Here is a 12,772-nt window from a genome sequence, read left to right on the forward strand (position 1 = left end):
GAGTTTTGGCGCTTGTATCCACCATAATTTAATTTTTTTATATTTTCTTAAAAAAATAAAATCTATAATATTTGATATTTCATATTTTTTTGTATTTCTTTTTAGAGACTTCATCGTGTTTTTCCTTCTTCACCCTCTTGGGTGCCTCTATGCATGGTGGATTGCATTTGCTCTCCTTGGTCTCCTTTTTCGACACACCCTGGTTGCACTCCTCGTGAACGGGTCGAGGCTCCTGATACCCTGTGTCTGGTGAGCACGTTGGGCAATCGCATTCGGGCTTAAGATCCGTGCAGCAGCTGGGCGGCGTTGGCCCAATATAAAATGGATTGAAGCGGCACACCATTCTAAGACCAAGGAGAAGATCTTTCTATATTCCGAAACTTTAAATTTAGTTGATCAAAATGTATGATTTTAGAAAATTTTCAACCAAAATGTGACATTTCTGTGACATACTTGAGCAAGATATATTTAAAAGCTATAAAATTCCTTATGCAAAATAAAAAACATAATTTAATAGACTCTTTGAAAAAATATTAACCCAAAAATATAGGTAAAGTTTTAAAAAGTTATTAAAATAATTTAATATAAACTTGGTAAAACTTTATCATACCATTGCTCTCATTTTGAACTGCAATTATGAACATATTAAAACAAGACATGGTTGAAATGCAAATTCACACCTGTAGCTATGAGAAATATAATAGTTGTTTGCCAACCTAAAATTAAACAATTCCTGGGGCTCATGTTTGTCCGTGGGCAATGGTAATTATTTACGAGACCGAAACACCAAATTAGCATTAAATCGAGAGCGGTCGAGACCGAACAAACAAACCGAGTTTGCTTGTAAATATTTGCCAGCGTGTGCCAGCTTATAAAGCTGCAGGCATAGAGAGCTTAAAGCTGATTATATGAGTTTGCACAACAAATGCGGAAAATATACAACAAGATACAAAAGAAAGTGAAGAAAAAACCGCAGAAAAATAAACATTTAATGGCGGGAGAGACATAAAAAAAAACCCCGGCTAAAATGACGGGCGGGACAAAAAAAATCAGCAAAATAAGGAGAAGGCAATAAAGCAAAACACATAAGCCGCAACGCCACAAAAAAAGGCATGCTTGATGGCAGGAGAAAGCAGCAAGGAGATAAAGGACACGCTCACATGCTTTGAAAGTTTTCAATTTTTACGACTTCATTAGAAACGCTTGATGAGCAATAATGATAAGAGCGAGCGGCAAGAACCGGAAGAGGAAGTCGAAGAAGGGTGTAAAGGAAGCGGAAACGCGAGGGCTGCCCACAGATGTTGCTGGAAATTACTCAGCACCACTACAACTACAGTAGATGCCACAAAAATTCGGAAAATTTCACACGAGATGATGAAAGAAAGCTATTTAAGTTTACTGGTCTTATAAGTACACTGTAATTTTTTCATTAGAGAATAGAACCACGTATACCAACTAAAATTCTTTAAAATAAAATGTAAGTTTACTATTAATATTTATTTAAAATATATTTTTTACAAGATAAATATTCTAAATTTCTAAAAATAACACTCGCCAAAAAAAACTTCCTAAAAATCATACACCCCTTCCAAAAGGGTATAACGACTTTAAAGAAGTATGAAAAGAAGGCGACCAAAAACCCCAGGAAGAAGTCGAGCTCAAGGATGTGAAGCAGCTGGAAAATTACCCCACTCGCACTTTCATGGAGACTCTCGCATTTATGAATGAGTGTCGCCCAAGTGGCCAAATGTGGGTGAGGGCCAAAAAGGAGGACAAAATGTGTTGACTGTAATGAAAGTTTAAATTGTTTTTCCCACTGAATGCCTAACCAATGTGACGGAGCAGAAACCAAATTTGTGACTCTCTAAGGTCGGAGTTCGGACTCGAATAATAAAGTTTATCATAACAATTTAGGCCTTCCTTTCCTACATGAGGGGTTCTTTATTGTAACTGTGAATGGAATACATAAATAGAAGATATGTTATGGTTATTTTATTGTTAAATTTGAGACCGTTCTATATGAACAATTTGTAAGGAAGTATGAAAGATGGCCATATATGTTTAAAAATAATAATAATTTTGATTTATTTATATTTGATTATGTGATTTTAAAAAAAGATTATGAAATTAAATTCTAATTCATGGGATATACAAATTTATTACCAAAATATCGTACTATCTTAATATTAGAAGGAATAAAACATAATATACTTAAATATTATCGCAGTTATCACAATTGACAAAATATATAAATATAACTCGTTATACAGTATTGAAATGTAATCATATTGGCTTTAATCAAAAGTATTATCTATGCTTGACTTTAAGTAGGCCACTTAACTTGTAGCGGACATAGAAAATATTTCTTATTTGAGCTTCCTTAAATTCCAAGCCAATTCCGAACAATCATTTTGCTCCATTTCTGTCAATTCCCCAGCCCCAAAACACAAACCACATTGATGTGAGTGCAGTGGGAGGCCGTTTCACTTAATTACAAGTTTATTCAATTTAAAATCAATACGAGGCCCATGAGTCGAGAGCGTTTTAATCACATAATTACAGGGGATCCCCCAGGAGCGGGTCAAATTCCACGTTCCACGTTCGATGGTAATCTTTCTCACTTTGTCGTATAAATATGAATGGAATTGAATTCGTTTCGAGTGGGCAGCCAGGATACATGTGTAATTACGCACACGCACGCACAGCCAGCAAATATACACACACATTTGCATTTCGGAAGGACATGGAGACATGGTCACGTTGGCTCATTTTCGCTTAATGTTTTATGCACAACTAAATACAAATGCGCTTTAATGAGCAAAACTCGAACCGGCCATGTGGTTAATTTATTATGCACAACTCGGTTTCACAGGAGGCGTGGCAGAGGGGGCGGTAAGGGGAAGAAGGGGTTCCAGGGGCCTGGGAAAGGATAACTAATAATATGGCATTGTCGTGGCATTAAATTCTCAATGTACATGTGCAGTGGGAAAGGGAAAGGGAAAGAGAAAGGGGTGGGAATGCAGATAAACCGCAGCAAGTCAACTTGAATGCATGTAACAATTACTCTATTCCGCTCTCGCTCGCACACACACACACTGCGTGTGCAGCAGAGTCATAAAATGCAGGCAGCAAAAAAGCGCAAAAAGCGATATTTGCAACGGCAACAATGTGGCATACTTTTCGGGGCATGTGGCATAGGGACTTAACCGCAAAACAAGGCCAAGCCGGAACTTATAATATGCTGGGCATTCGAGTGCGATTTGGGGAACTAGTTCAATTGCCGATGAGCAATTGAAAAGCCAGCAATATGACAGGGTTTTTAACGAAAATTTAAATGGCGTGGAATATAACAATTTAAAACTTGAAATTCTTTGGAAATTTGGTAAAATTGATTTTCACAAAATAACAAAGAATGTAACGTTAAATTAAACATACAACTTTTAACTGTAAAATTATAGACCTTTAATCAAGTTTAGTGTTTGACATTATCTAATAAATTATTTTCTACTTTTTTATTATTTTTTTTTGAAATATGAAATATTGTACGAAAATAATAACAATACGGTTCCATTACGTTTTGACCATTTTCGACCTGAATAAAACGAAATTTGAAAATGATCCAGCTTTAAACTGAGATTTAATTTAGGTCTACTCATACTTACGTTTACTCATTTTAAAAATATGAAATAATTGTAGAAAATAATAGCAAAGAGGTTCCATTACATTTTGGCCTTATGATGACCTAAATAAAACGAAATTTGAAAATTACCTAGCTTTATGGACAAAACTCATGAAGAGAAGGAGAAGCCCCAGGGACTTAACCACTCCCACCCGCAATGTATTTTCCTGTCCGGACATTTATCATGTGGGACATACTGCCCCTTTGATTAACACCTCTTGGGAAGGTATGGCCAGGCCGAAATAAAATTGCGCAGAATAATTTAAAACTAAAGCCGTTGTCAGACCGAACTAGTTGTTGCTCTCCTGTTCCACCCCTGTTGTTTGCGCATTTCATTTCGGTGGCATTTTGCATGCCTCGTTGAATGTTGTAAAAAAAAGGAAACATATATGCACAGAGAATATATACATATAGCTATATATGCTATTCCATGACTGCCTGATGTGTGCGATTTTTGCGTGTAAGCGCTGACTAAGCTCATGCAAGTTGGTTTTCTGTGCAGAATATAAGTGGGCCATATGAGGACTTAAAGGCGGGGGTATTGCACCCATGTTCAGCTGCAACATCTAGCGGGGAAAACGTGTTAAACCTAAAAGGGTTATAAAAGACCGAGGAAAGCTTAGAAAGAGATGAGTAACTTGATGTCCGCACAATGAGCTGTTTAATGTCAAACTTTTTATGATTCTTTCTTCTACTTTCCCACTACTAAAGATAATATTTTTATGAACTGCTTAATATTATAATTTTATTAAATGCTATAAAAAAATGTAAAATAAAAATAGATTCAAGCCAAGACAGTTTCCCCTGTAAGGTTTCTAAATCAAAACTTGCCAACGGAAAATCTTTAAACTGAAATCAACCCCAAAACCCTCTAAGCCCCAACCTCCTACTTGAAATTAATTCCACAAGCTCAACAGATTGCAATCGCTGGCCCTAAATTCAATATGAAATCAGATACTGCCACAGCAACGCCATGGATATTTGCCTCCATTCATGAACTCACATACTCGTGTCATCACCTCATTAATGACTAACCAAAATCCAGCAGTTCAGTGCTGATAAGAACCAAAGAGCGTGGGAAACCGAGAGCCTTGCAAAAAGCCACCTGGAACTTAATCCCTTATCTCGACTTGGTTAACAAAATGGAATCAAAGGCCGCCATGACAACGGGCCAAATCCTTTCAACTATTCGATGAAAGGGAAGAGAAAGCCACACGCCCAAACATAAACCCCGAAAAACCACCCACATCACCTCATTACCATCGTGAGCCCGCAACTTTAATGGCAAACACTTTATGGCTCATTATTTCCAATGCAAGTCGCTGCTCATTTGCAGCTCGTGTAACTTTTCATTAAACAAAAAATGAATTCAAAATGAATATTTAAACTTGTGCATAATGCACATGGACAGCCATTAACGCTAATGACGTCATGAAACTCAATGCACACCACAGGGGTATTGGGTTCACCGCCCACTTTTAGCGAAAAAGGGCGTGTGGCCACAAAATGGAGCACTAACATAATGTCGGCCTCGAGTTGCCCTCGGCTATGTATGCAGTTTTCCGACGAACAGATATTGGAAAGTTTTTAACGAAGACCATCTATTACCAGACTTTGGTTTGCTCCACGATTACTAGGCGTCGATTGGGATTTTAAAGCGGTTTAAATGAAACGATTTAAGTTCGTAGAATTACGTTTAATATATTCACTTATATATCGCAGAAATATAAGAAATACCTTTTAATCATTAAAAGTATGCTGTGAAAAGGAAACTTCATCTTTCGTATAAAAATCGTCTGCCATTTCGTATTATAAAAAGGGGTAGGGTAGTTTTAAAAACTTTTCAACATATTATAACAAAATCAATAATATTTCATTTTAATAGAATAGCGAAAATTATAATAAATGCTCTAAACTATAATATTTTTAACAACTATAGTAATCCAAGGTATTTCCAACCCTATCTACTCTCAAATCAAGCCTTCTTTTTCGAGCCAAGAGTGTGCCAAGTGTTTCCATTTCTTTCCTGGTTTCATGGTTGGCCGCAATTCAACATTATCTGATTCCCAGCAATTCGCCTGTTTTTGACCAGCGCAGCATATGATTTTAATGACACCGGCCGCATGCTCTTAACGGCAATTCTCAATTGAAACATCCTCAAAGGCTAGGAGCCAAGAAATAAAATAAAAAATGAAAACAAAAAATAGGAACAACTTCTATAACAAGAATTGGTAAAGGGATTCCATTCTGTTGTGCCCTTATTGGGTCACAACTAAAGCCAGTTCCGAGCGAGGAAATTGTTTTTTCCGTTTTCTGGTCCACGTACGCTGCTTTTGAGATAAAACGACTGCAGGGCAAAAAATGGGGGTAAAAAAGCAGAAAGTCAGATTTTGACCCCGCTTGGCACGATTTCCATTCCACATACTGTTAGTGTGCCAAATGGTTATATTTTATTTACAGCTCAAAACTTTTCTGAGAGACAACCAAAGCGTTCGCCTTACATCGTATTGTTTTGGCAAAACGTTTTACGAGCCAGGAATATGGAGTTGAATCAATTGTTTGGAAGGGATTGTAAATATGAAATATGGATGACATACAAATCTCTAAAAAATATGTTTAAAAGTAGGCGGTGGAAACTACAATGCCGACTTTAGGACTCTAATTATTTTGTTGCATTCTTTTAGACACCTTTAATGTAACTATTACAATACACATTTCTTATACATTTTTCAAAAGCGTAGGGTGGTTCTGCACTTAGCCCCAGAAATTTAATTGGCCCGCGAAAGTAACGAAATAAAATTGAGTTGTGCTGCCGAGGTCAGAGGCTATAATTCCGCCAAATATGTACTTCCCCGCGAACCCATTTCCTTGGCCACTTTTTGGGGCAATTCTCGCCTTGGCGCCCTCCTCCGAACTGCAATTACCAGTTAAACCAACTAAGGCACACCGAACAAGCTGAAAAGGAAGTTACTTCGGCATCCTGCCGCTGCTTCCAAAAGCCCCAAGAATCGCACAGCCCAAGTCCTTTTCGTCGTGGGCTACTTACAAAGTTTGCACCAAGTTTGTAGTTTGTGTGAATATTTTTGTGGGACTATTTTGGATAATACCTCGTTGACTGCACGTTGCGTATTTCAATTTGCACTCGCTTAATTATATTTCCCAAGCTACCAGATAAGTTTATAGCTGTTTTCAAATAGCTTGTCGAGCGGAAACGAGAAAGAACTACTTGGATGCAAGGGAAAACTTTAACCAAACAAATTAAGAATTTATTCCCAGAACACTATATTCAAAATCACCATCATCCTAACCAATCCTTTCTAATCTAGGAATCCGTTTTTCCGGCTAAAATGCTTCAATCCATGCAAAATTGTTTACTTTCTGGCAATAATCAAAGGATGCTCCATTTCAGCCCCTCGCCACACTGATGGGCTTATCCGTTTGATGATTTTCCATTTAATTCATAAATATTTGATTACATCAACAATCGAACCTCTGCATCATTCATTACCCATCAATGCAAATTGGCGTTGAGAATGTCAGACTGTCGGAACGGAAAGCAAAGTTCCCAAAAGAACGGCAGACAAAAACAATTCACAACATCATCATCGTAGTCGTCATGGCATGCAGGCAAAATAAATTTTAAATTATAATCAATAATGTATATTGGACTTTTGGTAGCTGAAATCAGAAGTGAAAAAATTTCCTCATGCATGGAATGCTGCATTGCTATGGATGAACTCGAATGGCATTGATGAAATGGACCGTTTTCATGTGGATTAATTTATAATATGTGCATATATGGGTCAGACATCTGCAGAGAGAATTTTTGTGGTAAATTCTTGTGGTAAGCCATCGGACGTAAATCAAATTATTGAAAACACATGTTAATATAAATGAAAAAAAAATATGTTTTTCTTTATACCTAAAAAATATATTTATTATAAGTGATGATGATGAGCACGTATATATTTTTAAGGAATTTATTTGATTTATTTTGCTGCCTTTTATTCTGACTCAAGTTAAATTTCCTATCGCTGCATCTTTAAACTCCAAAGAATTTTCCGCATGCAATGCAAGTGATAACTTTTGACATCCTGAGGTCACAATGGAGCTGCGGAATCCGAACCGTTTGGACCGTTCGACGACGTGTTGGTCCTCAAATCGAGCCACTCGGGAATTATGGAACGAAAACACAATGCTGAAATGCGCAAAAATAAAAAGTAAGCCAAGAGAAAAACCCACAACAGCGACGAAACAAATGGGCCCAGGTTCAGTTGCCTTGTTTCTGGCTTCCTGTTTCACTTTTGCTGCACTCTGTGGATTTTTTTAATTAAACCAAGCGACAATTTGACATCAATATCGAAATTAAGATCTTGCAGAGGCCGTAAAAAATACAAAACAGGCGCAAAAAAACGAGCTCAAAAATGAAAGGGAAGTTATCAGAGCGCCACCTCGATTTCTACAATGGCCGAGTGTGAGAGCGGGACAACAACTTCCGTCACATGCTGAAAAAGCGGATATCCGGTACAACAAATTTCTGTTGTGCTCGTTTCGAACTTCAGTTAAGGGGCACACAAAGATTTCAGGGTATCCAAGGCATTTGAAAAGACAAAAATCCAATAAAATTCTTAATTTAAAAAAATGTTAATTGTGTACAAAAACATTTATCAGATCCATTTTTTTAGACTATAAAAATTCTTATACATTAATATGTAACTTAAAAGTTTTGAGCACCAATTTATTTACCTTTATATTTAAGTCAATACTTACTTCTTACTTAATTAATTCTTAAATGTATTTAAGAACTTTTTTTCGAACAATGAGCGAGTTTTTCTCCAGTTTACATTTTTCCTGATTTTTGCAGAGCATCGCAAGCCAATATTTTCCCACAACTTTTCCCGGCATTCTTGTATTTTCGCAACATTTCACTTTTGTTTTGTCGTTTTCAATTTGCTTTCGTCCTTCGTTCGCTTATTGCTTCTGTTTATGTGTAAATCGTCGGCTGGGGGCGGATTGTGTGGGTGGGCGTGGCCGTGCCGGATATTGATGTGTTATATGCGATGTTGTGACTGCAATATATTTGCCAAATGACTGTTGATGCCTCGTCTTTCCCATCCCCAACAACATCGAGCACTCGGGTGCCGAGTCCCCATTACCCCCGGAAAAACAGCAAAGGGAGATAAAGGTCCACACACGAGGCTGCGGATGCAGGAGCAATAAAAATTTTCGGTTCGCAGGACTCGAGATGGGGAAATAATTGCGGCCCCTGAAAGTGTTGCCATAAAAATGCAAATGCCAAATGCCGCAAAGTTGCGAATGAGCCCGGGGAAACAAATAATAATGAAACCCCTGACAGGGCCAACATAAATCCGTTCTGGCATATATAACAAATGACAAAATGAAGAGTTGAAAGGGTAAGGGAACAAATCGAACAAAGGGGATAAATAACCGTCGCTTTTGACTTTTAAAGTCATACATTCACGAGTGGAAATTCGAGGCAGTCAATTTTTACTGGCAGTGTTATTATTTATCCCTTTGGACCTATCAAATCGTCATAAAAAATGGGAAAAAAATACAATTTTAATCTATGATTCAGTGTCAGGTCGAATGGCAACAGCTTGTCAGATCAATCGAAAATAAATAATATCAAAATTCCAATCAACGGATTAAAGTTTATAGGCTTATGATTACCAACAAATTTTTGTATTAAATATTAAATTGCGATTTAAAATTAATAAGTGGCATTTACACAGGCTGGCAAAAATGTTATCAAATTTTAGAAACTATAATTTGTATGCAGAATTTAATAATAAATTAAATTTTTATTGGTAAAGAATAGTAAAAAAACTTTTAAACTTACAAAAACTTTTTGGGTTATGGCCCAGGGTTATTAGATCCCCCTTTTCAAATCAAATCCACGTCATTATATGATTCCAACTTACTCATAACTTCTTTTCTAGCTCAGCAACTTTGATAAGTGCATCTTCTCTATCATAATCAACAACTTCCCCATCTTTTCATTTAAAGTTATATTATGATGTTTGCGTATGTAAAGTTTCTAATTAAGTTGAGTCACTAGAAATATGTACAAAAAGGATATGGTCTTTCATATGACTACAAGTTTGAGCAAACATTTAGTCTGAATCCAATGGAAAACGATGTACATTTAAATTATTACAAAATTTCTCAAAATTAAAAATCTTCTAATAAATGTAAGAAGAACTTAGGACTGCTTTTACTTTAGTAAAATTTAGCTATTGATTTTCTTTTTTCTAATTCTAAATGTGGGCCAGATGCTACACAAAATGGCGAGGAAGAGGGCGTATCTATTGCAGTTTAGCTGCCTTCAGCTGCGTTTTGTTACATAAAAGCTAAAACTTTGCCAAAGCGAAGTTTTTGTATCTTAGCTGCGTTCATGTATCTGTATATATTGCATTTGTATCTGGTTCCCAGTGTTGCAGCAATCAGAATGGTCTGTACTGTGTGTGTTTTCTCTCATCTAATTGCAGTTGGAAATTGTTAGGCGGCTTTTCAAGTTTTTAATTGAATTTCGCTATTGCCCAGACTTGCCTTCAATGAAAAGCATTCATGGAACTGTATCGTTTTCCTTTTTAAGTTTTCTTTTAATAATCTGTTTTTTTCACAAATATGCAAAAAGGAAAATAATACAACTTTTCGCTTTTTGCGTGTATCAAATAACAATTACTAGGGCAAAAGACAAATACAAAATTTGATATGAAAAACAAATAAGAATATATTTTCCTCTCAAACGTTTCCCCCTTTAGCATATTTATATTTGCTTTATGCTATTTGCCCTCGTCTTGCGTTGTCCTTGAGAAGAGCTTACCAGGGAAATATGAGAAAATTTGCACAAAGCTTTTCGCAATAATGCCCGGCGGACTCAAAAAAGACAATCACCTGGTTGCTGGGGGTTGAATGGGGTTGCAGATTGGCTGCCGGGGGTTAAGTGTTTGTTATTATCTGTTTATTGAAATTGCGTATCAAATGTTCCTTTTCAATCGAAAGGGCAGGGAAAATCCACAGGGAATTGTGCAGGATTCCCATTCAACAAAGTAAACAAGAACACAAAAATGAAAATCATTATCGTGAATAATATAAAAATAATTGTTGACAGTAGTTAAGAAAGTATAAAAATATTTGTTATAAATGTACTGGTACCCATAATATTTGTATTAGTATTTAACCCTATTTGCCAACTAAATTTAAAAAGCCTTAATAATAATCTAAAGAGTACCCACACATTAGTATTAAAAATCCAAAACCTTTCTCAAGAAAAATGAGGTATGCGTAGCTAAATGCAGTGAGTATAAATAATATTATAAATTAAATATGGATAAAAATGACAATAAAAATTTCCAGAGAGAAAGTTTAAACAAGTGTTTTGTTTTTGGTGCAAGATGAATTACCACGAAAACAATATGCCGTTGAACTCTGTGAATGGCGGCTATAATTACCAGACTTATATATATGCTAGTAATGGACACAAAAGAATGCTTTAGTCGCAGATATTGTTTTCCCATTAAAGTCAAATTATTCGGCGCTCTACACGTTTAGTCATTTCAAGTCAGCCAAAGGCAACAGGTTATAAAGTCCTTTTAAGAAAACCTAAAATGCAGTTTTATTCCATTATCTGCTTAATTTTTTCCTTACTTGGTTGTGTTTTATCTCTAAAAAATCGTAAGTGTAATGTTTATGCTTATAATATAAATAAAAAATTAATATTTAATATTTTTCTTTATCACTAAGCTATCTGTGGTGTTAAATATGAAGGCGTCGGCCCATGTAAAATGTTAATTACGAAAATCGTTTATATACCAAGCCAAAACATTTGCAAGACGGTGCACATAGGTGGATGTTCAGCTAAAGGAACTTTCTTTAAGAGTATTAAAGAATGTGAAACAAGGTGCAAGGAATAGACTAATAAATTGTAGAGGTAATATAAAAATAAACAAACCGAAAAATCCAAAGCACGTCTTTTATTTGCAATTATTGAAAAATGGAAATCTTTTGAATGCAGGTATAATTCTATTAGTCGCGGTTATTAATTAATATAAGCAACAAATAGTGTAGTGTTTCTGTTCTTTTAGTCGTTATACATCAGTCGAAAAGAATTGCTTTGTCTGCTCTTTAAGAAATACCTCAAAATGTATATATTTTCAATTCTCTGCTTGCTTTCTATACTTGGTTCTCTTTTGGCTCTGAAAAATCGTGAGTATTTACAAATAAAAAAAATATATTTCATAATATTTGTAAATTTTTAGCAATCTGCGCTGACAGTTTGCTTGGCTTTGGGGTATGTAATACTATAATTACTCGAATTGGTTATAACCCTTGGACCAACGACTGCACATCAAAGAACTTCGTGGCATGTGGTGTCTACGGAACTGCTTACAATAGTATAAAGGAGTGTGAAGATAAATGTAAAGAGTAAAGATAAGAAATAAAGGGGACATCTAAAACAGGTTCTAAAAAATTGGGAGTAACCGAGATCTTAATGGTAATGCAGTTGATTTAAACGAATTTAATTGGTCGCAGATATGTAAATCAATTTTAAATCGTTCAGTGTGCTGATCCTAAGTCATTTCACATCTTCCGAGAGTGTGTCAGGAAATTTACTTATTTTTTAATTTAAATATAAAGTAATCTATTTTGTTTATTTTCTAGCAATCAACGTGAAGAGATTTAAAGGGTTAGCTAAAACTTTTCCTATTTGTCAGAAAGTCGTTAAGACATCAACAACTTCGCTCCTGTTGCCTTCTTCTCCTCATCGCTCCATACACCCTTTAGCCATTTTTGTATTCATATTTCGTTTTTTTTAGAAAACTTATGCCCAGGGCAAAACTAAAGCCATGAAAGCATAATGACAACCCCGACGACAAGTGCGCGTAATGGCTGAATAACAACAAAGTTGAGAAGTGGAAGAAATGGCAGCAGGACGAAGGACGAAAGAGAAGGGAATAAAACTTGGTAGACAATTAGCAATGGGGCGCAAATGTGCATTTTTCGGATTCCAGTCCGGTTTTTCTTCGAAACGGAGAACAAAAATTTGGAGTATAAAGCCACTAAAACTAA

At 35.9% G+C, this 12,772-nt stretch overlaps 3 protein-coding genes across 3 annotated transcripts; 2 read left to right on the forward strand and 1 right to left on the reverse strand.

Moving 5' to 3' along the window:
* Positions 1 to 456, reverse strand: LOC108068779 (uncharacterized). The gene has a single exon (XM_017158534.3). It carries the CDS (start codon positions 341 to 343, stop codon positions 80 to 82), a length of 264 nt encoding a protein of 87 aa, XP_017014023.2. The 5' UTR covers positions 344 to 456; the 3' UTR covers positions 1 to 79.
* A 10,651-nt stretch (positions 457 to 11,107) lies between these two features.
* LOC108068781 (tabkunin 2) lies at positions 11,108 to 11,650 on the forward strand. Its single transcript, XM_017158537.2, has 2 exons — positions 11,108 to 11,377; positions 11,447 to 11,650. Exons 1-2 carry the CDS (start codon positions 11,311 to 11,313, stop codon positions 11,614 to 11,616), a joined length of 237 nt encoding a protein of 78 aa, XP_017014026.1. The 5' UTR covers positions 11,108 to 11,310; the 3' UTR covers positions 11,617 to 11,650.
* Positions 11,651 to 11,773: 123 nt separating this feature from the next.
* On the forward strand, positions 11,774 to 12,173 carry Sfp23F (Seminal fluid protein 23F). Its single transcript, XM_017158536.3, has 2 exons — positions 11,774 to 11,908; positions 11,962 to 12,173. The coding sequence occupies exons 1-2, from the start codon at positions 11,845 to 11,847 to the stop codon at positions 12,129 to 12,131; spliced, it is 234 nt and encodes a 77-aa protein (XP_017014025.1). The 5' UTR covers positions 11,774 to 11,844; the 3' UTR covers positions 12,132 to 12,173.
* Positions 12,174 to 12,772: the final 599 nt, after the last annotated feature.

The sequence above is a fragment of the Drosophila takahashii genome, chromosome 2L (assembly GCF_030179915.1).
Source record: "Drosophila takahashii strain IR98-3 E-12201 chromosome 2L, DtakHiC1v2, whole genome shotgun sequence".
Classification (NCBI taxonomy): Eukaryota; Metazoa; Arthropoda; class Insecta; order Diptera; family Drosophilidae; genus Drosophila; species Drosophila takahashii.